The following is a 26,875-nucleotide window of genomic DNA, read 5'->3' on the forward strand; positions in this document are numbered from 1 at the left end:
AAGATTTGCTCAGCCTGTTCACTAATCAGTAGAGTTGTGTAATTCTTTCATTAAGGCGCTATTGAGGACTTGTAGAATAAACTGTTCTTCCAACTTGCCACAAAAGACATAGATGGCATGTGAAAACTCCAGGAATGGCATGCTGTGCAGCTGCTCACTGACTCCTGTAAACTGGATAAAGCGCAGGCTTGTGGCCAGGGCTGGCTCCAGGCACCAGCTTTCCAAGCAGCTGCTTGGGGTGGCAATGAGAATGGGGCAGCAGTCCATGACCCGGGGCAGCAATTTGGCGGCAGCTCGGCTGCTGTTGTGGTGGCGGCAATTCGGCGGCGACTGCTTGGGGGCAGCAAAATAGGTAGAGCCGCCCCTGCTTGTGGCAAAGGGTTCATTTGCTAGTGTCAAGTGCTAGTGAACTGAGTCACAGCACCAACTGTTTCAGAGTAACAGCCGTGTTAGTCTGTATTCGCAAAAAGAAAAGGAGTCCTTGTGGCACCTTAGAGACTAACCAATTTATTTGAGCATGAGCTTTTCGTGAGCACCAACTGTGCGACTGTATTTCAACTGTACCTTTCTTGCACAAATATTCCCATTTGGTACATTTCCTAGAAGCGTCCAGTGCAATACCACTCTATGCTACCAGAAAATTCAAGGCATTCCTCATCTCTTTTGGAACCAAACTCAGTCACTGATGGAATTCACATTGAGTACCACACAGAAAATTGACCTAACACTAATTCCCCATACACACTAAATCCACTATCTAGCAATATAGGTTTTTGGAGTTGGAAAAAAATTCAAATTTAGAGTCTTTTCTTCTCTTTTTTCTGGTCCACACTGTCCTTGCTCCCCTTACTTTTACCTGGAAGCCCATTCAGGGGCTGCACAATTCCTGCTGATGAAAGCACAACTGATTCCACCTGCAGGCTTCTCTGTAACTGAATTCCAACAAGTAGCTCAAAATTCCAAACCAGCTTTCTTGGCATTTAGAAAACCTCCTTTAAAATTTTATGATGGTTTTAGAGTTCTTCCCTTTCCTTTCCCAATAAGATTACACTATCAAATCAAGATATTTTTATAATTTACTGTGGGGTAAATAACTCATTACTTTGTGAAGACCAAGACAGTGGCTATGTTGACTAGTGTCTTTGACGACTCACTAAGACCATTTTCTTTTCTCCAGCAGTCCCTTCATGTATCAGCCTCTTCAGGATTCTTTTATCTTGTTGATAGAGAACATTTCCTTGCACTGTACCTTTTTGTTGTGTTGCTCTACTATACTAGGTATCAATGCTGCCAGAATGAGAAACAGGCTGAAGAAAGCACAAAAGCCAGGGAAGCTCCTAGACCAATGTATGCCTTCTGACTTGCCTTTGGTTGTGGGGGAAGTGGGTGACCAGAGGGGCTTCCAATGGAGAGCTATTCAATTGGCAGCTGCTCCATCTCCCTTCTGGATCAGCACAGGATTTCATGGCTGCCATGACAAACTTGGGACTGCCTGAGGTGATTCTGGTTTAACACACATAGCTGGTCACATTATGGATCTAGTATTGAGTATGGGACTGGAGATGTAGGAAGTAGAAATTACTCCCATAGACTGATCACCACCTCTGGCAACCAGGGATTTCATTGCTCCTTTCCTGCAGGGACATAAGACTTGCGTTGTGGTTTTCAACCCTCAGGAACTTATTGAATCTGAGTTTCCAGATGGCTCACTGGAAGAATACTGTTCAGCCAAAAGACCACTCTTTGCAGAGTTTGGTGGAAATACATGACAACCTGTATCAACTCCATTGATACAACAGCCCCAAAATACACTCTTGGCTGGCTTCACCTTCACAGGTCACCATTGTTTAAAGATGACCCTGCAACTTACGACACAAGAGGCAATCATTGCCTGATGCTGACAGTTATGTTCATAGCATACACAATGAGAAATTAGATGATGCCATAAGTTGATAAATTAGATAAAAACATAAGTTGCTGGAAGGTTGCAACATAACACTACTTTATATCTTACCATTCAGAACAATAGTGCACAAGAACCCAAAACCAGAGAGAAACCACAGGCTGCTCCCTAAGACAGCAAGGCACAACTCACCTACCTTGTTTGGAGCTGGCTTTTTCCAGACTGATTCTGATTGCATGCTTTACTATAAAGTCCCCTAACCTGCAAGTAGTATAAGGAACCACCCATACTCCCCACCCGTAATGAGATAGGTTGAAAGATTGTTGTGGTGTATTGAGAACTGTGTTGGAATTGCAAGCTATCAACCTGATCTTCCTTTTTTGGGAAAGGTCACTGATCAGATTGGGGCAGATCAATTCTGGCAATTTCTGGTATCCTCAGATTCCCTGGAGTCTCACCACTCAGGTCATTGAGCTGAGTTTGGAATGGAAACCACATTGGTAACAGTGGCTGCTCATTTTCTTCTCGCAATGGAGAAGGCTAATTTATGGGAGCTGATTTTATTAGATCTGGCAGCTATCTTTGATACAGTTGACTACGAAGATTTGTTGGGATGCTTGTTAGCAACTCCATCCATTCCCATGAAGCGACAAGTGGTTCTGGTTTACTCCTGTCCATTTTGGGGCAATTGCTTGTCCACTCCAACAGCTCTCTCATATAGTGTTACTACTGGAGTGGGTTTTATCACTCCCTTGCATTCAGAGAGGATATGAGACCTTTACAAAACTTGGTGAGGAAATATGAACCAGCTGCTAATGATAGCTCTATTTCCATCACATCAGGCCTGACTGGAAAGTGGAACAAATAATTTAGTACCTTTCCAAAAGCACTAGGAGCGAGCTGGGCGAGGGTTCATCTAGGTAAGACCATTATAAAGTTAGTGCTTTGGAGGAAGTAAGAAGAAGGGTTGTGCTTCCCAAGTCTGGATATGTTAACCTTCTGGATGCATTGCAGAGCATACCTTTCTTTGTAAGCAATTAGGGAGATTATGCACCTATAGATGGCATGATGGAAATTTGGTGATTAAGAGCTGATTTAGATGGGTCTTGTGCTATGGCTATGGCTGGGGGGAATTCGATGGGATTTTTGTGAAAGACTCCACTAAATTACTTGAAATACTGCATTAATGCATTTAGTATTTCTAATGGTTTGCTTTGGAAACGTCGAGAGGTGCCAGAAGTGCCACACAAAAGTCAAATAAATATATAAAATGAATAAATAAATACATTATTATTTCTTTCACCACATGGGAGGGGATTAGCTAACACCCTTGCCAAAGAGAATTCCTTTCAGAAGCCAGCAAAGGTAGCAATGAAGGAGTGGCTAATTTATTAAGACTTGGTGACTTTTCTTGCACCTCAGAACTGGAAGTTTAGACAACAATATTAAGTGGGAAAAACTAGTCAATTCCTGGGGCCTCCCAGTGCATCTTGTCTGTACTATGTCTCTCTTGCATAGGCTGTCTGTTCTTTTACTTCTTGTATCAAGCACAATGCTGATGTTTAATAAATAATTCACTATAGATTTTCTTCTGTAGAAGTGACTTCAGAGTGCAGATTCCAGTTGTGTGTCTCTGAGGAACGACACTGATCATTCTAAACTCCTTCTGCCATGGTTGCTGAGAAAAAGCTATTTTTGCATGGTAAAAGGGAAATTCCTTGAAAAATCAAGGAGTAAAGAGTAAAACACTTAACATTCTTGGTCTTTAGAAAACAAACGGCAGATTGGATTTGTCATTCATCATTTCTAGAGTCATTTAATGGTATAGGTGTTCTAGTTTTCTGTGAACTGCCATGAAGTGACAGATCCCAAAGATCCTGCAAACCAAATAGACATGGCACAGCAAAAGATTTTTCAAGTCTGGCGCAGAAGATATTAGAGGCAGAGGTTTACAAAAGTGAGTTCCTGAGACTTGCTCATTGTGTATCTCACACATCCCTTTCCTTAGCTATATTCCAATGTGGGAGACTGTCTGGAGTGAAGTTCAGTGATGGAACAATTGGAATTAAAGGAACAATATTGTTTTTTAAGTTTGAGACACCTTCTGGCTGTGGAAAAAGTGAAAGCACATTCTCCATAAACCCGTGGTGGTATCAGCAGTTTAAATGAAGAGAGATGTTGAGTTTTAATTGTTTCTTTTGATCTCTTCTATTGATAAAGATAAAATTCTATCTTAAGCATGTAGCAAAAAAATAGGTCTTTCATCTGGGCACAAAATTCATATGTTCCCTGACCTTGCGTGTCACATGGTAATGAAACAGCATAAATCAGACCTGTTAAAAGTTGAAGTTTGTTAATATTATTACTGAAGCTTCAGTCTCCTTCCTGGCTAACTAATGGGTCCATAGTTCAAACATCTATATATTAACAAGCTACACTGATGCAAAGAAAAAATTAATGGGCACCCAGCAGGAGCCAAATGTGGATTTCAGATGAAGATCTGGGGAAAAAAAATTCCTATTTGCCTAAATTTTCAGTTTTCAGCATTATGGAGTTTCTTCTTTCACTAGTAATTCTCTCCTAAGAGACTATATTGGCGATTTAGCCTTTGTATGGGGACATTTATTGATTTTGTACTCTCCTGGTTATATACTTTTGCTACCATTGGTATCAATTTTCAACTTTTTTGGGCTTTAACAATCTCTCAGTGTCTTTTCCTAGTCATCAATTTTAATTCATTCAACATATAGTATATCTTCTAGTCAAGGAACTCACTATTCCTTGCTATTTTGCCTCTGAAACGGATTATTACAACAGACTAATTACTGAGTTACACTGTAAAATATTTGCTTTTGTATTCCTTAGCATGATGACATTGATGTCTACATAGGTTTTTATACCTGCCCATCACTTATCTGAGCACCTTTCAAGTGCAAATTGATACTGATGATAGGCAAGAATAATCCCATGTTTGTGTGTTTACTTTTAACATCACTTCAAATGTTATAAATAAATATTTTAAAATATACCCTGCCCAATCACTGTATGGTATGCCAGACATCCAGATACCCAGCTGGTATAAATGAGCATAGCTCCATTGAAGTCAATGGCATTACAGTGATTTGCACTAGCTGAGGATCTGTCCTAAAAAGCTTGAATACTAATCATGGCAGGCACACCAAAGATCGTTCTGGTGGAGCTCAGAGAGATAGGCACACCAGGGTTTTTGCAGCTGTGGGCAGGGGTTGCCCACTCCTCCTTCTCCCCATCTTTGGCCAGAGACACTGGATGAGGCTTTGAAAACAGGGCCATTCCCATTTTCAGGGATACATGGTTTCCCTAACCATGAAATGCAAAATATTGAAGCAGGACATGGTTTGCATGAATACCTTCAACACTGCCCCTGGCAATACAGCACGTAAACATACAATTGTCACAATGACCTAATTTGCAGAAATATTGTGTATTACGATATGTGGGGAAGAGAGAAGCCAGGGCTTGTACAATGGTACAAAGTATAGTCAAATTCACACTTGGCTACAGAAACCAAATTCAACTTATTATCTTTACTTCAACTAAAAATACCACGGCAGTGCCATAAGAGCAGACTTAGTCAACACTTCTCACCTGAGAAAGTCACAAGTAAGTCTTAAAGTGGAATTTGTTCTATCCTGGATCCTGAATACTTCCCCCCAAAGTGGCAATCTGAACATGGGGTTTGAAAGAGAGCACATACACTTCCAAACAATTTTGCTTACTACTGATCTTAGGACACTTTCAAATGCCATTCTTCCTATTTTCTGCTCTTGTTCCTTCTTGACACAGCCTCCCACCCCCCACCCAACACTTTTAAACAGGTTTTAGGGATGTCTTATTCATATATCATTCTACTGATCTCCTTTCCCCAACCTATTCAGAGATAAGAGCACTGTCCTGACCTGCTGTCTTCCATACGCTCTACAGAGTGAGAATGTAAAAGCAGATGTTGCTATTTAAGGGAAAGATCAGGTTAGACTTGAGACAAAACAGGGCAGGAGAAGAAGTCAGAGTGAAGAAGTCAGAGTGAAGAAATTATAGTCAAAAAGGAAAGTGCCGAAACAAAAGTGAAAAATATTTAAAGAAAAAAAAGTAATTGACACTATTTAATCAATCAGTTATGCTTACAGTGACCCATTTTGTAGGATATTTTCCCCTAGTACATTTAAAAGGGGCTTAGTTTTAAGTTAGCAGTCTGCTTTTGAAAAATCTTGGCCTAAATGTCTAATTCAACTCTTAATATGGAATAATAGATATGAAAATTCAGTGAGCATATATAATTTTCCCTTGAATAAGAAAATCAATTATTTTGTCTCTCTGTGAACTACTTGGGTAACCTTTTGGGAAAGGAGGAGCCTATACAGGAAGGACGGGCTCTACCTAAATTAAAATAGAACCGGACTGCTGGCATGTGAAATTAAAAAGGTCAGAGGCGCTTTTAAGCCAACAAGTGCAGAGGAGCACATGATTTGGACAGAGAAAGCCCTCTGGGGAAGATTTATTGAAGGGGACACTGTATAGAGGAGAGGATAGAAATTGATAAAGTACAGATAGTAACTGAAGAGAAACAATCAAATGAAAAAGAGTCCCATTCAATTACATCACATGAAGGCAGACAACTAAATATTATTAGTGTGTGTATACAAATGCTAGAAGTCTAAGTACTAGGATGGGTGAACTTGAGTGTCTGGTATTAAATGAGGATGGTGATATAATATCCATTGCAAAAACTAGGTGGAACGATGATAACCAATGAGACACAGTAATATCAGGGTACAAAATATACAGGAATGACAGAGTGGGTTATGAGGGTGAGGGAGCGGCACTATATGTGAAAGAAAGCAGAGAATTAAATATAGTAAAAATCTTGAATTTAAAAAAAAAATGTACCAAAGAATCTCTATGAATAGAAATTCCATGCTTGAAGAAGAAGAATATAGAAATAGGAATGTACTTCTAATCACCTGACCAGGACGGTGATAGGGAGTGTGAAAATATTCAGGGAGATTAGAGAGGCTACAAAAACAGAAAGCCCAATAATAATGGGAGAGAAAACATTTTAGACACCATTAATGACTGATTCTTGGAGCAGCTAGTCCTAGAACCCACCAGGGGGGCAGCAATTCTTGATTTAGTCCTAAGTGGCATACAGGATCTGGTCCAATAGGTGAATATAGCTGAACCGCTTGGTAAAAGTGACCATAATGTAATTAAATTTAACCTCCTAGTAGAGAGGGAAAATACCAAAAAATCCCTCCACAGTAGCATTTACCTTCAAAAAGGGGAACTACACAAAAAATGAGGAAGCTAGTTAAATGAAAATTAAAATGAGCAGTCACAAGAGTGAAATGCCTGCAAACAGCATGGAAATTTTAAAAAACCACAATAATAGAGGCTCAAGCTAAACATATACCTCCAATTAAAAAAAAGTAAGAGGACCAAAAAAATGCCACGATGGCTAAACAACACAGTAAAAAAAAAGGCTGTTAGAATGTCATAAATACAAAGGGAAGGGTAAACCCCTTTAAAATCCCTCCTGGCCAAAGGAAAAATCCTCTCACCTGTAAAGGGTTAAGAAGCTAAAGGTAACCTCGCTGGCACCTGACCAAAATGACCAATGAGGAGACAAGATACTTTCAAAAGCTGGGAGGAGGGAGAGAAACAAAGGGTCTGTGTCTGTCTATATGCTGCTTTTGCCGGGGATAGAACAGGAATGGAGTCTTAGAACTTTTAGTAAGTAATCTAGCTAGGTATGCATTAGATTATGATTTCTTTAAATGGCTGAGAAAAGAACTGTGCTGAATAGAATGACTATTTCTGTCTGTGTGTCTTTTTTGTAATTTAAAGTTTTGCCTAGAGGGATTCTCTATGTTTTGAATCTAATTACCCTGTAAGGTATCTACCATCCTGATTTTACAGAGGTGATTCCTTTACTTCTATCTACTTCTATTTCTATTAAAAGTCTTCTTGTAAGAAAACTGAATGCTTTTTCATTGTTCTCAGATCCAAGGGTTTGGGTCTGTTGTCACCTATGCAAATTGGTGAGGATTTTTACCAAACCTTTCCCAGGAAGTGGGGTGCAAGGGTTGGGAGGATTTTGGGGGGAAAGACGTGTCCAAACTACGTTTCCCAGTAAACCCAGTTAGAGTTTGGTGGTGGCAGTGGATATTCCAAGGACAAAGGATAAAATTAATTTGTACCTTGGGGAAGTTTTAACCTAAGCTGGTAAAAGTAAGCTTAGGAGGTTTTCATGCAGGTCCCCACATCTGTACCCTAGAGTTCAGAGTGGGGGAGGAACCTTGACATAGAAACAAAGAGACATCTTTTAAAATGTTAAAGTCAGATCTACTAAGGAAAACAGAAAGAAGCACAAACTCTGGCAGGTCAAGTGTAAAACCATAATTAGACAGGCCAAAAAAGCATCTGAAGAGAAACTAGCAACAGACACAAAAACTAATGGCAAAATTTTTTTGTAAGTACATCAGAAGCTGGAAGCCTAACAAACAATCAGTGGGGCCACTGGATGATTAGGGTGCTAAAGGAGCACTCAATGAAGACATAAAGCCATTGCAGAGAAGCTAAATGGATTCTTTTCATCGGTCTTCACGCCAGAGGATGTGAGGGGGATTCCCACACCTGAGCCATTCTTTTTAGATGGCAAATCTGAGGAACTGTCCCAGATTGAGGCGTCAGTAGATGTGGTTTTGGAACAAATTGACAAATTAAATAGTAATAAGTCACAAGGAACAGATGGTATTCACCCAAGAGTCCTGAAGGAACTCAAATATGAAATTACAGAACTATTAACTGTAGTATATAATCTATCAGTTAAATTGATCTCTGCACCAGATGACTGGAACATAGCCAATATAATACCAATTTTTAAAAAAGGCTCTAAACACTGGCAATTACACACTTGTAAGCCTAACTTCAGTGCCAGGCAAACTGGTTGAAACTATAGCAAAGAACAGAATTATCAGACACATAGAAGAACACAATATGTTGGGGGAAGAGACCACATTGCTTTTGTAAAGGGAAATCATGCCTCATCAATCTATTAGAATTTTTTGAAGGGGGTCAACAAGCATATGGACAAGGGTGATGCAGTGTATAGGGTGTACTTTGACAAGGTCCCTCACTAAACGTTCTTAAGCAAAGTAGGCAGTCAGGAGATCAGAAGGAAAGTCCTGTTATGTATCAGTAACCAGTTAAAAGACAGGAAACAAAGGGCAGGAATAAATCGTCAGTTTTCACAATGGAAAGACAAAGATCAGGATCCCCCAAGGATCTGCACTGGGACCAGTGCTGTTCAAAATATTCATAAATGATCTGGAAAAAGGAGTAAATAGTGAGGTAGCATCTTTGCAGAAGATACAAAATTACTCACGATAGTTAAGTCCAAAGCAGACTGCAAAGAGTTACAAAGGGATCTCACAAAACTGGGGAACCGGGCAACAAAATGGCAGATGAAATTCAATTTTCATAAATGCAAAGTAATGCACATTGGAAAACATAATCCCAGATATACATAGGAAACTATGGGGTGTAAATTAGCCATTACCACTCAAGAAAGGGATCTTAGAGTCATCGTGGTTAGTTTTCTAAAAACATCTGCTCATATGTGCAGCAGCTGTCAAAAAAGCTAACGGAATGTTAGGAAACATTATGAAAGAAATTGATAAGAAGACAGAAAATATAATGGCATGTTGAATACTGCATACAATTCTGGTCACCCCATCTCAAAAAAGATATATTGGAATTGAAAAATATACAGAGAAAGGCAACAAAAATGATTAGAGGATATAGAACAGCTTCCGTATGAGGAGAAATTAAAAAGATTGGGACTGTTCAATTTAGAAAAGAGACAACTAAGGGGGATATGACAGAGGTCTATAAAATCATGAATGGTGTGGAGAAAGTGAATAAGGAACTGTTATTTACCCCGTCACATAACACAAGAACCAGAGATCACCCAATGAAATTCATAGGCGGCAGATTTAAAACAACATAAGAAAATACTTCTTCACACAACACAGTTAACCTGTGGAACTCATTGCCAGGGGATGTTGTGAAGGCCAAAAGTAGAACTGGGTTAAAAAGGAATTAGATAAGTTCATGGAGGATAGGTCCATCAATTGCTATTAGCCAAGATGGTCAGGAATGCAACAATCTGGGTGCCCCTAAACTGCTAGAAGCTGGGACTGGACCACTCACTCAATAATTGCCCTGTTCTGTTCACTCCCTCTGAAGCTTCTGGCACTGGTCACTATAGAAAGATGGACCACTGTTCTTGCCCAGCATGGATGTTCTTAATGGTCTAACCGCCCGACTGGAGTATGGATAGACTACCCCCATAGGGCCTACATAAGCCTGTAGAATGGGGATCACTGGTTTACACCCACATCTGAATCTCCACTGCTGAAATAATGAACTCAAATAACTCTAAAGTCACCTCACCAGCTAAGTCCATGACACTGTATTATAAAACTCATTTCCCAGTCAAGTTACTTATACTACCAGACTCCAGTTTACTGTATTGTGCTATTTAAATTTTTTTATACTATCTTTTGGTTTGAATGACAGTTAATTCTTAAATTTTCTTACAAAGCTACTGTAAAGTCTGGAACACGAGAGATTACAGTGGATCATAACATAATCTAATACAGAAAGAAGTCTTGAAATTATATTTAATACACTCACTTGAATAAAGGAGTTCCACAGACAACACATCTGTACATCCCATGAGCTTTATGATGTGTGTATTCTCCCTCAAAGGCACTGGGAAAAACAACAACGCTATTTTAAAAATCAGTAAGGGAATAGTGTTTTTTAAATACTATATTAGAGTGCAAAAAGCTGAACTCAAGAGGTAGCTGTTATTCTTTATCAAATGAAAAACTGAATATCTTCATAAATTTGCCTTAACAGTTCCATACCATTCAGGAGGAAGCAAAATGTCACACACGTCAAAGATAAGAACACAAAAACCAACTGCTGTTTAAAACGGTTTGTCAACATCCTACAATTAGTAATTTTTAAATAAAGATGGTTTAAAATTCAATTAATCTTGAGCATTTCTCCAGCTTTAGTCTTCAAACAATCTTTTAACAATGATCTCAAATGCTCAACAACAAATAAAGCACTCGTGTAGTGGGTAAATGACACTTGGTTTGTTAGCACAGGATGGGCTGCCCCTGTGTTAGAGTCACAGAAAATGAAACAACTGGTCCATCATTTCAAGCTGAGTGAGCCTTATATTTTTAGTTGAAAAGGAATATTACAGTTTTAAGGGAATATTTTTCTAAGTTAACAAACTTAAGGGCTAGGCAGTCATTCATCTAATACAAATCAGCTGTGCTAGCCCCACAAAAAGCCTGTGTGCTCAGCAGCTTGTTTTTATTATCCTTTCACCCTTTTTATGAGATCCAATTTTTTTTTTATAAACAGGATTTTTAAGAATGACCTACTCTCCAGTTGTTTGTGTGCATTAAATCATTGTACTCATCATGTATACAACAGTAAGTGATTGAGGTGGAAGAAGATCTCACGAGTGGAGGCTCAGGTCCCACTGGCAGCTCATTTGGGGGGTGGGGGGGGGAGTGGGGTTTAAGCCAGTGATTCCCATTCATTACATTCAGCAAACAGTATACTCTGATAGGGAGAGTGTTGCCTTTTAACTATGGACCCCATGTGTGGTAAAGAGCCCTTTCAGGTCATGAATGAAAACAAGCAGTTACATCATTAATACATTTGGATCCGAGGTAAGCTAGGGCCTTGTGCCAAGCTCCATGGTATAAATTAGACAACAAAATGGTTAGACCTTGGCAAGTTGCCTTCATGCTGGAATCAGCTGAGAGAGACTATTCACCATGAGCACTTTTTTTTTCCATCCAGGATTTAGGGCTAGCTTCCAGGGACTAAAACCATGTGAGGGCAGTTATTGAAAATTTTTGACATTCCTACCACAAATGAGCCAATAAATACCTTCTCCACATGTGCTTCAAAAAGAAATTGGAGTGGGGTGGAAAGGAACTAAATTAGGCTACCTTCTTTTTGCAGCCAAAATGTCTATACTTACAATGGCCACCTTCAAAATTTCAGCCTCTGGGCACAGAGCCATTTTCCTCGTGGTTCTGCTCACTGTGATGTCTTCCAAAAAATGTACCTAAACCGCTATTACTTCCACACATTTTGTAGTAAACTAAAAACAGACCTTAAACATAAGCTCGGTGACTTTATAAGACACTTAGTGTTCATTTAAAATACACACACACACACACACAAACTTGTGTTGACCACCACACTGCAGATGCCTGTCTTTTCAGTGGTGTGAATTTGTAGGGGTTAGTAAACAAGTGGAGACTTCTTCAAAGTGGTTGGTGGGGAAACAGCAGCAAAGGGGAGGAGAGAAGGAAAGATGGCTATTTCTTCATGAATGGGCTTCCTTCAGCCTGCCTTACCTTTCAGTCCCTTTCTCCTGAGTAACATGGTACTGTAAAGGCGTCAGCCGCTTCCTCAGGTCCAGCTGGGAAAAGACCACCTTGCAGTTCTTTTTATCCCTACATGACCCTGTAAAAGGGAGAGGATATGAGAGAAGGAGTCTTTTTAGCTTAAATCTTGAATAATTGCTTTGGCTGACGGCCACAGCATAGCTTCTGCATTCACTTGTCAATGACCAGACCAGTCCCTAATGCAATAGAATGGCTCAGCTGAACTGCAGCTGATTATTTCTTCAAATCCAAGTTTTAAAAGAATGTGGCTCAAAAGCCAGGTGATTCCACTGGAGCAGTGACAATGTGCTACAGCCAAAGCCTTCTGTGCGCCATCCTAAACCTTTACCCAGTCATTCATGAGACGGTAACATTTTACTACAACTTAAAAAAAAGTCTGCAAAAAATCATTCAAACTCAATGCTCTTTGCAAGACATCTATATTGTAGACATAAGGTAATGGGCATATGATGTTTCGCCACAGTTCAGCATCCAATGATTTCACAACCTTTTAAAGACATTTTAAATATTACAAATCGTTATACTTCTGATATGGTTGATTTCTCCATAATCCTTACATTTATTTTAACTTCGTTTCAAAAGATGTATTTTTGTCACAATTGAATTAATCTTAGGGACTATGTCTTATAATGCAGGTCAAAATATCAGCCCTAAGAGAAAAGTCATTTCACTATTCTAAAAATTGTGGAGGCGTCCTCAAAAATAAAGTTGTCTTAAAAATTAGAGCAGGGATTTGTTAATTAAGTAAAATTAGAGCTGGCTCATACTCCCTTGAAAATCCCAACCTAGGCTATGCCTCGTTCTACACAGAAAACGAAAATCTAAATGGTCTCAAGGCATTATTGTAAAAACATCATTGTTATAATGCAAAATCTGTAATTACTTTAGAAAAGAATTCAAAAAAATTTGTTTTGAGGAAGGGAATCTGAGATTTATACTTTTCAAGACCCAATACTGGTTGCTCTGGTGAATGAAAACCAAAAAAGTTACACCAGTGTAAGTGTGCTGAATGTGGAAATAGCTTTACTAGCTGTATGTGATACTTCACATAAAATAACTAACTATTCAAGTAATTATAAGATGCACAATTAGAAATAAACAGTCCTGACAAAAATATTTTTGTCAGTAATATATACACTCATAAAAAGTCCAATTGTGTTCCCAAAGTAGAGGGAACAGAGCTACCCATCTGTATGTCATTTAGTACAAGAGAAGCAATAGCAGGTTTAAATTACTTGGTATTGGATTGCAATTTCCTAACATTGGATGCTTTTCTGCTTTTTTACCTTGAGTCATTACTAAGAGTGTTCATAAAAAGTAGCTTAAACACAGATGCTTGCAAATCTTCTCGGCAAAGACGTTTCTCCCCCACCCCTTCTCTCTCTCTCTCTCTCTCTCTCTCTCTCGTGTTTTGCTTTGGAAGAATAAAACTGTTGGTCACTGACTAACCTTGTCAAGTAGGTCCAAGGAGAAAAAGTAAAATTGAGAACAGCTGATTGAAATAAATAATGCAACCATAAAAAGCTTGGCTACTGAATGAAAGGTATTGAAAAGCAACTTCATTTCATAGATTAGAAATTGCTTTTGATCCAAACATTCTCAAAACCAGATTGTTTTCTGAAACATCTCATTAACTGTGCTGCAGAACCCGCATTTTAATGGCAAGCTTTGAAAGAGCGCTGCTATACTCCTTTGTTAGTTTCAATCTTATTTGGGAGGGGGATAAAGATTTCATTCCAGGTTTCTTTGTTTGTCTTTCAAGAACCACTAAAGAAGTATTCAGACAACTTTTGCAGGAATGTGCCCTGTGCCATGGCTTACAAATTATTTGGTTTTGGTGCACTTAAAGGTCACCTTCCAAATTAGCAAAATTTTCCTACATCCTGGCTTTTCAACCTTAAATGTAAATATTGTTTCCTAACTGTAAGTGAGGTTTGTTCTTTATAACATTTGGTTGCTTATTTAAAGATGTCAAACTTTGGAGATTTTTATTCTCAGGGTGTGCTGTCTTCTTGCTCTAATAAGTCTTTCAAAGTGTGACTAACAGCAAAAAGAGGTACATGCATTACATAAATAACTCAATGTTGCATTATGCAGCTCAATAAGAAATTGTCTGAGCATTATGAATCTTCAATCTTATATTTTGATATTAAAAAGCAGCCCAAATTGGTACAATGAGTTTTATAGACAAACACCCCTTTATTTTTTTTAAAAACTTGCTCAAAATTATTTTGGCTTCCAAAACTTCATCTCATTCCTTAACATTAAAAAAACAAAAACAAAAAAAACCCCTAAGTATGTCTAAACTTTGAAAAATCATGGAAAAGTTGAGTGTTTGAAAAGAAAATCTCATTTTAAAAACTCTTACAATATGACTCCTTAAGTGGGTACCCTGATTCTATCATTTTAGAATCACCATTCTTTACTGGGTATAGTCAATACTATACAGAAGGAAATTTCCATTTCACCGAATATCATTTAATCCATGACCTTGCAATCAGAAGTAGGAAGCATGTTATAAGAGATTTTTCCCTATTCTTTTTATAGTTACCTGTATGTTTTACAAGACAGACAAGTAGTTACGTGTACAGTGAAATCTTGCTACTCTGCACTGGTGTAAACTGCAAACCTACACTGGAAAGGGATTTTCAAGGTTTGCAGAGCACTGGCCAGCAAAATTCTAATTCTGTGCTGCAACCCAGTTGGAGGAACCACATGTCATTGCATGGCCCAACCCTCAGATTTCAGGATCATTCTAAAGCAGAACTTTGACACTTATGGTTTAAATGTTAATGGCAAACCAATGGACCAGTAAATTAACTAAGCCTGTTTCATGTTGCTCTTGAATGCCAGAGACAAGGGGTAATATGGTGTATATCCCTTGGCTACCCCACCACTGGCTAATCTGGAATGGGTCTCCCCTGTTAGGGTGAATTAGGGCATGTCTACACTTACCTCCAGAGCGATGGATCCAGTGGGGGTTGATTTATTGTATCTAGTGAAGTCACGATAAATTGACCGCCGAGCGCTCTCCCGTCGACTCCAGTACTCCATCGGAGCGAGAAGTGTAGGCGGAGTTGACGGGGGAGCATCAGCAGTTGACCTACCACAGTGAAGACACCATGGTAAGTAGCTCTAAGTACGTCGTCTTCAGCTACGCTATTTTCATAGCTGAAGTTGTGTAACTTAGACCGACCTAGCTCACCCTCTCTCTTCTCCCCCCCCCCATATAGTGTAGACCAGGCCTTAGTGCGGTTCTAGTGTTTCAAGTTCTTTATTTAGGCCCTAGTTCAGAATAGCATCCCTTTACAAGGGAGCACTTAAAACATATGCATAACTTTAAGCAGGGGCTTAAGTGTTTTCCTGAATTGGAGCCTTATTTTATAATACTATGTCATGCCAGATTAGCCATCCCCAGGCAAAACATGCACAGATGCAACATCTTTAGACTTTGTGGTTTATAGCAACGCTATCACCACCATTGGTTTAAATAGAACGAGGAAGAGGCAGCAAACTAGAGGAGTGAAAACGCTCACTTTGCTCTAAAATAATGCCTGTACTCCACACTGAAAACTTTATATGATCGTTTCTAAAGACAGTTCTTTGTGTGCACTTTCAAAAAATTATCTTTTTTTGCAACCACTGTGCTATTCATACCAATTATGAAAAAATATCAACAGTACAGAGCAAGAGCCCAATCAAATCACTCTACTGTTCATAAAGAACACAGAATGAACCTGTCCATCAGCCCATGCCTGTCTTCCTTGTGTTAGTTCTCTCAACAAGGGATCAATAATGGGGTTGAAACAGGATTCCCATGAAAGTCTCTAAAACTTTAGAAGGCTTCTTAATTTCCTGGCAAATCAGGTCTAAATTTGTGTGCTGCTTATCCACAAACTCTGCAGGCCAATGTGAAAGAGACAAATAATCTGCAGGTTTAAAATTAGTATGGCAGCCACTTGGGACCAGTCATTTCATGGGACCATGAGGAGGGCGGAAATCTTAAATTTTCAGTCCAGTTTTTGCCTCCTTGAAGTAAAAAGCAGGAGACATTTTAAACAGATCCTCAAGAGAGTAAGCATGCAACTGAAAATCCTGTTTTGGTTTGTTACACCTGCCCCAGCTTCTGCAGTGAGCTCCTTGCATGGAGCTCCACTGAAGTGTGTGGCAGGGGCTACCTGCATGGAGCGCAGAGAGATCTGGGCCCCAGTTAAATATTTGTTGTTTATCCTTCCCTCTGCATTCTCATTACTGTTCATTATAAAGGCATTTTGCAGACAGCTGTACTTCAAGGATATGTCAACATTTCCATTTTAGACTTAAAAGTTTTAGTTAGATCCTTTGTGCTGCCAAAAACAGCAGCAGTGTTAACCAAAGTGAAACATGGCTTTCAAGGCTTCAAAACAAGGTAGAGGCTTTTTCAGACTAAACTAATAATAAAACAGGAATATCTATTTTTAGGCTAATAAATATGCATAAAATATCATTTTTGGATGTTTTATTGATTTCTGCATCTCAAAAATGCAAAGCACATTGGAAATAATTACATCCTCACCGTCACTTCCCTTTGTTTTACTGTTTGTTCCCTCAACTTGGAGCCCAGCACTATAAAACAGAAGTGAGCTGTAAACATTTTCTGGTGTTGAACTGAGCACCTCACCTCATTTCTAAATTCCTATTTTTGTGAAGCTTTCCAAATCTGGGGTTCATAATGAAGACAAACACCAACATATACACAATTTCTTTTGATTTAATTAATAACAAAATAAAATAAAATACAAAAGAGCAGTAAGGTTTCTTCAGTTAGAGTGGCAAAAGCTGTCAGGTCATTACTCCTGGCCACTATCCTTAATCTGCTCCACTGTGCCTGCGGGACCAGACTGGTGTATGACATACACGTACTGAAATATGTAGGCACATTGCCTACCGATAGCTTTGCTTCTTTAATACTCTTTTGAACTGTTACACTTTTTTTTTTTTGCTTCCTTTCTCTTACTGCATTGAAAATAACTCACATTTCAAATTTCATGTAAAGCACTGTGTATATTCTCCTCTTTGTACATGTGCATAAGTCCCATTCACACTAATGGCAACAATAGGCATACAATGACTATATACTATTAAGACTTCCTGAATTAAATACAGCAATACAAATGTTCCAGCATAGCATCACTGTATAATAAATCAGGCTTCCAATTTTCAATACTATTATTAAACTTTTCAAGCATGCGTCAGTGAGGTTTAATCCTATGTTTTTTATACAGCTCCATAGGTCCCAATTCTGCCATTTGACCGGTATAGAGCCCCCTGAGACTATACAGAGCCCCACTGATTTCAAAGGGATTCCGTGTGGACAGAAGGGTCTTCTCACGTGGATCAGACTGCAAGATCTATGTCTAAGTATACATCTCCTTCCTTCTCCAAATCACGTGCCCCTGTCTGTGGGGTGTACCTTCCTCCCTAATGGCGAGTTACCTAGTACTGATGTGAAAGGAATGTTGCCAGCCTAAGAGTTATATTTTTTTTAAATCAAATATCCTTACCCATACTACCAAACTTTCCATTTAATTAAAAATTGGAATATCTAATTTAGTTTCCACCATTTATGCTATTAGTTGACACTTTGCAATTCCCCCATCTTGAAAGAATGAAAATAGGCAGGTCAGTTTCATTTTTGTTTAGTCTGTTTCTTTTTATGCTTATTTAGCCTTAGCAGAATGCCCCAACATAGGAGAATGTTGGTTTGTTTTTGTTTTTAAAAGAACACTACAGAAGAAACCTTTCATTGGAATTACAAAACAATTGATGGAAAAATTTATGTTGACTGAGTTTGAAAACATTTAGAACCCAAAGTTAGGTATTGTAGTTTGACCTGCCAGCATTTCCTTAAGATGATAACAAAACATGCGCTGTCAGGAACAGTAACAATGGGAAACAAATGAAATCAGATTTTTACTCAGTATAAACCAACTTACCAGTAAACCTGCTCTGCCATTCTCCATGCAAACCATCACTAAAATTTAGGGCAGTTGATTAATTGCAGTTAACTCACGCGATTAACTCAAAAAATTAATCATGATTAAAAAAATTAATCATAATTAATAGCTGTTTTAATCGCACTGCTAAACAATAGAATATCAACTGAAATTTATTAATTTTTCGATGCTTTTCTACATTTTCAAATATATTGATTTTAATTACAACACAGAATACAAAGTGTACGGTGCTCACTTTATATTTTTATTACAAATATTTGTACTGTAAAAATAATAGTATTTTTCAATTCACTTCATATAACTGCTGTAGTGCAATCTCCTTATTGTGAAAGTGCAATTTACAAATGTAGAATTTTTTTTGTTACTTAACTGCACTCAAAACCAAAACAATGTAAAACTTTATAGCCTACAAGTCCACTCAGTCCTACTTCTTGTTCAGCTAAGACAAACAAGTTTGTTTATATTTACAGGAGCCAGCTTCTTATTTACAATGTCACCTGAAAGTGAGAACAGGTACTTTTCTGGCTAGTATTGCAAGGTATTTATGTGCCAGATATGGTAAACATTCATATGCCCCCTCATGCTTCAGCCATGCTTCCATGCTGATGGCACTCATTAAAGAAATAGTGTGTTAAATAAATTTGTGATTGAACTCATTGCGGGAGAATTGTGTGTCTCCTGCTCTGTTTTACCTACATTCTGCCATATATTTCATGTTATAGCAGTCTCAGATGATGACCCAGCACGTTTGTTTTAAGAACACTTTCACTGCAGATTTGACAAAACTCAAAGGTGGCACCAATGTGAGATTTCTAAAGATAGCTATAGCACTCGACCCAAGGTTTAAGAATTTGAAGTGCCTTCCAAAATCTGAGAGGGACGAAATGTGGGCATGTGTTCAGAAGTCTTAAAAGAGCAACACTCCAACGCAGAAACTACAGAACCTGAACCACCAAAAAAGAAAATCAACCTTCTGTTAGTGGCATCTGACTCAGATGATGAAAGTGAACATGCTTCGCTCCGCACTTCTTTGGATCATTATCAGCATGGACGCATGTCCTCTGGAATGGTGGTTGAAGCATGAAGGGCCATATAAATCTTTAATACAACTGGCATGTAAATATCCTGCGACGCCGGCTACAACAGTGCCATGTGAATGCCTGTTCTCGCTTTCAGGTGATATTGTAAACAAGAAGTGGGCAACGTTATCTCCTGCAAATGTAAATAAACTTGTTTGTCTGAATGATTGGCTGAACAAGAAGTAGGACTGAGTGGACTTGTAGGCTCTAAAGTTTTACATTGTTTTATTTTTGAACACAATTTGTTTTGCACATAATTCTACATTTGTAAGTTCAACTTTCATGATAAAGACATTGCATTACAGTACATGTATGAGGTGAATTGAAAAATACTATTTCTTTTGTTTTTACAGTGCAAATATTTGTAACAAAAATATAAAGTGAGCACTGTACACTTTGTATTCTGTGTTGTAACTGAAATCAATATATTTGAAAATGTAGCAAATAGCCAAAAATATTTAAAAAAAGGTATTCCATTATTAACAGCACGATTAATTGTGTGATTATTTTTTTAAATCTCTGGACAGCCCTACTAAAATTACATATTAGAAGTCTTATGTTAAATTCTAATTTAACTTTCTAGATTTTCCCCCTTTAATCCACAACTTTCGTCTAACTCCATCTTTCGGTTCATTTCTGTTCTAAGTTTCCTCATAGCTGAATTAAATCATAGACCATCTTTGAGTTATTTAAAGTGTTGTTCAGAAGAGCGGAGCGGCTACCACAGGGAGTTTGCCTGGGATCTGTCCAAGAGGAGATACGCTAAGTGCTGCATTGGGGCACTGTGTTGGTGAGTATCTGAGTCTGTTGCAGGGACCGTTTGTCAGTTTGCCCGTGGGCTTCATTGTTTGAAAAGTGTGAATTGGGAGTGCTTTGTTCCAGGTGGGCGCTGAGTGGGCCTGACTGTTATAAAAAGCCAGTCAGCTGCGAACCAGCTGAGCGCAGGGCCGGTGCAACCACCAGGCAAACTAGGCAGTCACCTAGGGCGCCAAGTGGTTGGGGGCGGCCAAAAGCACGCTCTGGGGAGGCAGTGGAGCAGAGGTGAGCTGGGGCAGGGGGGCCGCCTGCAGCAAGTAATGGGGGGAGGAAGGGAAGGCACACAGGGGAACCGCTCCCACTCACCTCTGCTCCGCCTCCTCCCCTGAGCACGCCACCCCGCTCTGCTTCTCTCCCTTCCAGGCTTGCGCGCCAAACAGCTGATTGGCGCCACAAGCCTCGGAGGTGGGAGAAGCGGTGGCATGCTCAGGGAGGAGGTGGAGCAGAGGTGAGCTGGGGTGGGGAGCTACCGCATGGCTCCTGGGGGCGGCAGCGGGGAGTTGCCACACGGCTCCCCGGGCTAAGGGGAGTGGGGGAGAAAGGGGGAGGTGGGGAACTGCCACAGGGCTCCCGGGGGGGAGAGGGGGGGCACAAGTTGGAAGTTTCGCCAAGGGCGTAAAACATTCTTGCAGCGGCCCTGGCTGAGCGGCGAACAGCAGAGTAGCTAATAGAAGGAGTTTGCCTGGGGAGAGCCCACTGAGGCTTTCACCTTGCAGGCTTCACTGAGTAGTTCCTGCAACAGCTGAGGAAACTCTTAGAAGGAAGGTAATATGGATGGTGAGCGTTCAGTTGTTGTTATCTTCACAGGAATGTGGCATGTTTGTCTTTCTTACACCGGACAGACGCAACTTTGTCTGTACAAAGTGCAAGCTGGTTTTCATATTGGAAGAGAAGGTTCAAAGTCTGGAGAAACAAGTATCAACCCTGCGTTGCATAAGAGAAACAGAATATTTCTTGGACAGACATCAGGATATGCTTCTACGGGCACAACGTTCTGAAGAATCAGAGCAGCCCGCGCAGCGGGGACAGGAGGACGGTGAAGAAATTTGGCAGCATGTGACCTCCAGAAGAAGAAAGCGGAGCGTCCATGTACCAGCAATGCAGATACAGGTGAGCAACCATTTTCATGTTCTCTTCACAGATACTAATGCAGAGAGTGGACTAGACGATACATCTGACGGAAGGTAGCAGAAGGAGACTCCACCGATTGGAAGGCATGAGATGCACTGTCCTAGGGCTGGGGGTTCCATGACCACCGCTCCCAAGAGAAGGAGGCGGGTGGTGGTGCTTGGGGACTCCCTCCTCAGTGGGACTGAGTCATCTGTCTGCTGCCCTGACTGGGAAAACCAAGAAGTCTGCTGCTTGCCAGGAGCTAGGATTCACGATGTGACAGAGAGACTGCCGAGACTCATGCCTTCAGATCGCTACCCCTTCCTGCTTCTTCACATGGGCACCAATGATACTGCCAAGAATGACCTTGAGTGGATCACTGCAGACTACATGACACTGGGAAAACGATAAAGGAGTTTGACGCACAAGTTGTGTTCTCGTCCATCCTCCCCATGGAAGGAAAAGGCCTGGGTAAAGACCGTCGAATCGTGGAAGTCAACAAATGGCTACACAGGTGGTGTCAGAGAGAAGGCTTTGGATTCTTTGACCATGTGATGGTGTTCCAAGAAGGAGGAGTGCTAGGCAGAGATGGGCTTCACCTAACGAAGAGAGGGAAGAGCATCTTCGCAAGCAGGCTGACTAACCTAGTGAGGAGGGCTTTAAACTAGGTTCACCGGGAGAAGGAGACCAAAGCCCTGAGGTAAGTGGGGACGTGGGATACCAGGAGGAAGCACGAACAGGAGAGCTCGAGAGGGGAGGACTCCTCCCTCATACTGAGAAAACAGGACGATCAACGAGTTATCTTAAGTGCCTATACACAAATGCAAGAAGCCTGGGAAACAATCAGGGAGAACTGGAAGTCCTGGCACAGTCAAGGAATTATGATGTGATTGGAGTATCAGAGACTTGGTGGGATAACTCACATGACTGGAGTACTGTGATGGATCGTTATAAACTGTTCAGGAAGGACAGGCAGGGCAGAAAAGGTGGGGGAGTTGCATTGTAAGTAAGAGAGCAGTATGACTGCTCAGAGCTCCGGTACGAAACTCCAGAAAAACCTGAGAGTCTCTGGATTAAGTTTAAAAGTGAGAGCAACAAAGGTGATGCCATGGTGGGAGTCTGCTATAGACCACCAGACCAGGGGGATGAGGTGGACGAGCCTTTCTTCTGGCAACTAATGTAAGTTACTAGATCACAGGCCCTGGTTCTCATGAGAGACTTCAATCACCCTGATATCTGCTGGGGGAGCAATACAGCAGTTCACAGACAATCCAGGAAGTTTTTGGAAAGTGTAGGGGACAATTTCCTGGTGCAAGTCCTGGAGGAATCAACTAGGGGCAGAGCTGTTCTTGACCTGCTGCTCACAAACCGAGAAGAATGAGTAGGGGAAACAAAAGTAGATGGGAACATGGGAGGCAGTGACCATGAGATGGTTGAGTTCAGGATCCTGACACAAGGAAGAAAGGAGAGCAGCAGAATATGGACCCTGGACTTCAGAAAAGCAGACTTTGACTACCTCTGGGAACTGATGGGCAGGATCCCCTGGGAGAATAACATGAGGGGGAAAGGAGTCCAGGAGAGCTGGCTGTATTTTAAAGAATCCTTATTGAGGTTACAGGGACAAACCATCCCGATGAGTAGAAAGAATAGTAAATATGGCAGGCAACCAGCTTGGCTTAACAGTGAAATCCTTGCTGATCTTAAACACAAAAAAGAAACTGACAAGAAGTGGAAGCTTGGACAAATGACCAGGAAGGAGTATAAAAATATTGCTCAGGCATGCAGGAGTGAAATCAGGAAGACCAAATCACACCTGGAGTTGCAGCTAGCAAGAGAAGTTAAGAGTAACAAGAAGGGTTTCTTCATGTATGTTAGCAACAAGAAGAAAGCCAAGGAAAGTGTGGGCCCCTTACTGAATGAGGGAGGCAACCTAGAGACAGAGGATGTGGAAAAAGCTAATGTACTCAATGCTTTTTTTGCCTCTGTCTTCATGAACAAGGTCAGCTCCCAGACTTCTGCACTGGGCAGCACAGCATGGGGAGGTGACCAGACCTCTGTGGAGAAAGAAGTGGTTCGGGACTATTTAGAAAAGCTGGACAAGCACAAGTCCACGGGATCGGATGCACTGCATCCGAGGGTGCTAAAGGAGTTGGCGGATGTGATTGCAGAGCCATTGGCCATTATCTTTGAAAACTCATGGCGACCGGGGGAGATCCAAAAAGCCAATATAACACTAAACTTCTAAATTAATGACAAACTGGGAACAGGACAGTTATGGTGGGTTGGTAATAGGATGAAGTTTTTTACCTTTAAGTTTTGAGTCTGAATTGTTCTATAATTGTTCAGTGGCCTAGGTGATATGAGTTGATACTCAGCATAGCTCCCAACAGTAACATCCACGTAAAAGAAACTATCCTCACCGTAGTAACTGGCACCTCCGCTGGCGGTCACATCAGAAAGGCTAAAACCTGAGGAAGCACGAAGACTGGCCTATTCTCTTCATCCTTACAAGTGAACACCACAAGCCAAGATTGAGACAGGTTGGCTGAGTGGGGAGAAACTTATGCTACGCTATCTTTTTTTCTCCCCAGAGAGGAGACTTCTGAGTCCAATGCTGTCATTTTGGCACCTTTCACCAGACACGACATAAAAATGAAGACATAACATATGGAAATATTTTATTAACATAAGAATTAAGCTAAAATTAAAAATAGCAAATTGCTCAGTCTTTCCAGCTACCTTATGCGTTTAAAAATATTTCAGTAACCCATCAAAATACGTATATTCCCACAGCTTTAATAAAAGTCTAACCTGCAGTAGAAACAATTAAAAAGTCAGCATTTGCCAGCAGTTACCACAGTAGTGTGCAACTTAGAGTTATTCAGGCTGTTGCTAAGTCCTCCTGATAACTTCCTCGGCAATAGCAACATACCACCTTCTCAGCCTGCGGACAGAGCACAGTATTTCAAAAGACCAAGGTGCCACAATCAATATTTTGGGGCACATTCTCTGTTCATGTGTCCTTCTGAGCTGCTAAGAGCTGAAACTATCTGCAAGTCCCACAGTGTTCAAGAGTTCCTAGCAGGCACAGCTGACTCCTATGCCTACGACCATTGGCACAGAGAGATGTACTGAGGACAAGAGGACAAGGCTGGAGCATACTGTGCTCCAGCTATCCCCAGCGTAGATTTGCTGCCTAGTGGACTATTGCCAGCTGGCAGCATTTAGCTCCCATAATACTTTAACCTGCAACAGGCCTAAGCCAGAAAAACAGGGATCCATAAATGATTTAGTTCTCAGCTTCTCTTTTCCCTCTCCCCTACACGGCTATGTGGAGGAGGGAGCCCATCTTTCGCTAGCTATACCCAAAGGCTCAGGAAGACCCAGCTGAGCTCCTATCCTGCTGTGCTCTCCTTGGGGCTCCCACAGCTCAGCAGAATACTTGGCAATGGAGTAGCCAGAGCTACTCTGTCTTTCTTGCCTGCAATACAGCAGGTAGCCAGAAGGGATCTATTGAGTAAATGCAGCAGGAAAAGAACAACAGCTGCTCAGAGCACTCCTTGGTCACATCAGAGCTGCTCCTGAGGCTGCAGGAGAGGCGATGCCCAGCCACTTCCTTCCCGTAATGATGGACTCAATTCTAACACCTCCTTTATTACATCCCCAGGCATGGCAGGCAAAGCACATTTTCAATTTGTAATCAAAAGCAAATTTTCTGTGTAAGGTGTTTTAACAGTCTCCCTAGAGGGCCACAAGTTAGACAACACTTCTCTACCATTTCTCCTGAATATCTCTTTTCCTCTCCATTCTTAGTGCCAAAATCTCCATCCATGCCTTGGCAATGCCACATCTATGCTATGGCAACACTCCCCTTCCTTGCTTATCTGACTCGCACTTTGTACCACTGCAGGTCTAGTTGACAGGCAGACACCCTTCCCCTTTGGAAGTCCCTTGAGTGTATCCAGAACACCTCCTACATCAACTCCAAATGCATCACCACCTTCAAGTGTCTATGCAACTCTTGCCCAGCTAGTATCTCCTCTCTTCTCTCCCACTCTGTTAATTCTGCTTTCCAGTATATCCTTCCCCCTCAACACATCTGGGCTTTAATCCATGCTGCTCACTACCCTGATCCTGTATGTAATGCAACCTCAGTCAAATGCCTCCTCCAAACCTACTGCTCACCACACCCTCTCCAACAGTCTCCTGTTCTCCCTGGTCAACCTAATAAAACCTAGATTTTTTTTTTTTTTTAAAGGGGGAAGTAACATGATATATAAATTTGAAGGAACAAGAAACCTTATTTTGTGTAAGCCTCCCTTCTTCTTGCTCGAGATCATCTCCCTCTGCATGATATCCTCTCTAACCTGGATTAAAAACTCTTTAGATCAGGGAGAGTTTCTTTATTGCCCTTGAGGAATTACTCAGGCCTATGGGGCTGTTTATATACAAAAGTTAAACAAGAACATGATAATTGCTGGCAAAATATTCATTTTTCATGGCCACAACTGTATAGTCTCTAAAACAATGAAACCCAGAGTTAAGGCTGAAAATCCATCTTTAAATTACCCTAGTGTTTCCTAAGCTCAGAGGAAGGGGCAAGCTACCTCAGCCGAGGTGGTGTGAAGCATAGAAGTGGAACGATGTGTGCGAAGAAAGTTCTGATATCCCAAAACTACCCCATACTTGCCCTGCAAACATGCTACTTCAGCTGTTCCCAAACCGTGGGGTTGTGGCAATCCTGAATGTGTAGAGGATGCCATTTTGCTCCGCACAGCGTGATCTAGCATGTATAGTGATCATGCACCGTGACCTTGCACGCAGGATGCCATTTTGTAGAGCAAAATGGCATCCTTCGCACAGCGTGACCTTATACACACCATATGTATGAGGTCACATTGCGTAGCGAACACCATTTTAAAGAGCAAAATGGCATTGTCCATGCAGCATGGTCTCACACGTACGATGTGTGCAAAGTTACGCTGTGCAGAGGATGTCATTTTGCTCTTCTGGAGTCCCGGCAGAAAATACTTCATTAAAATGGGATTGTGCCGTAAAAAGTTTGGGAACCCCATGCGATTGATTGGGTGGGTCCTTAAAAGTCATCATTGCATTCCCACTCTGCTCCCACTGGGATCTCTGATGCAACAGACTGTAGAAATGGCTCTTTGTTTGCAACGATGGGAGCACAGGCACCTACCCACCATCCCAAGCAGCTTCTCTTCCCTCACAGCATGGTGCTCAGCCACTAAGCATGGGCCACTCAGTACCACCGGGACTTCCCACCAGATGAAGCATTTAACAGGGCCTTCTAGTGCGTCACAGAATGAGGAGAGGACAAAAACCCAAGAAAACAAATGCAGAAAAAGAATGCAAAGGAAAAGGAACAGAGACAAAGAAAGATATAAGAGATGAATACACAGA

The 26,875-nt window shown here is 40.9% G+C and overlaps 1 protein-coding gene across 5 annotated transcripts in view; it reads right to left on the reverse strand.

The window, feature by feature from the left end:
• The window catches only part of MSRB3 (methionine sulfoxide reductase B3), a 147,214-nt gene that overhangs the window by 76,813 nt on the left and 43,526 nt on the right, over nucleotides 1-26,875 (reverse strand). For all 5 annotated transcript variants that reach the window (XM_077833359.1, XM_077833374.1, XM_077833351.1 and 2 more), the window contains 2 exons: nucleotides 12,400-12,508; nucleotides 10,640-10,717 (listed from right to left, as the gene is read on the reverse strand). In XM_077833359.1, the coding sequence (XP_077689485.1) occupies nucleotides 10,640-10,717; nucleotides 12,400-12,508 (187 nt within the window). The remainder of the gene's footprint in view (nucleotides 1-10,639; nucleotides 10,718-12,399; nucleotides 12,509-26,875) is intronic.

This window comes from Eretmochelys imbricata, chromosome 1, assembly GCF_965152235.1.
Source record: "Eretmochelys imbricata isolate rEreImb1 chromosome 1, rEreImb1.hap1, whole genome shotgun sequence".
Classification (NCBI taxonomy): Eukaryota; Metazoa; Chordata; order Testudines; family Cheloniidae; genus Eretmochelys; species Eretmochelys imbricata.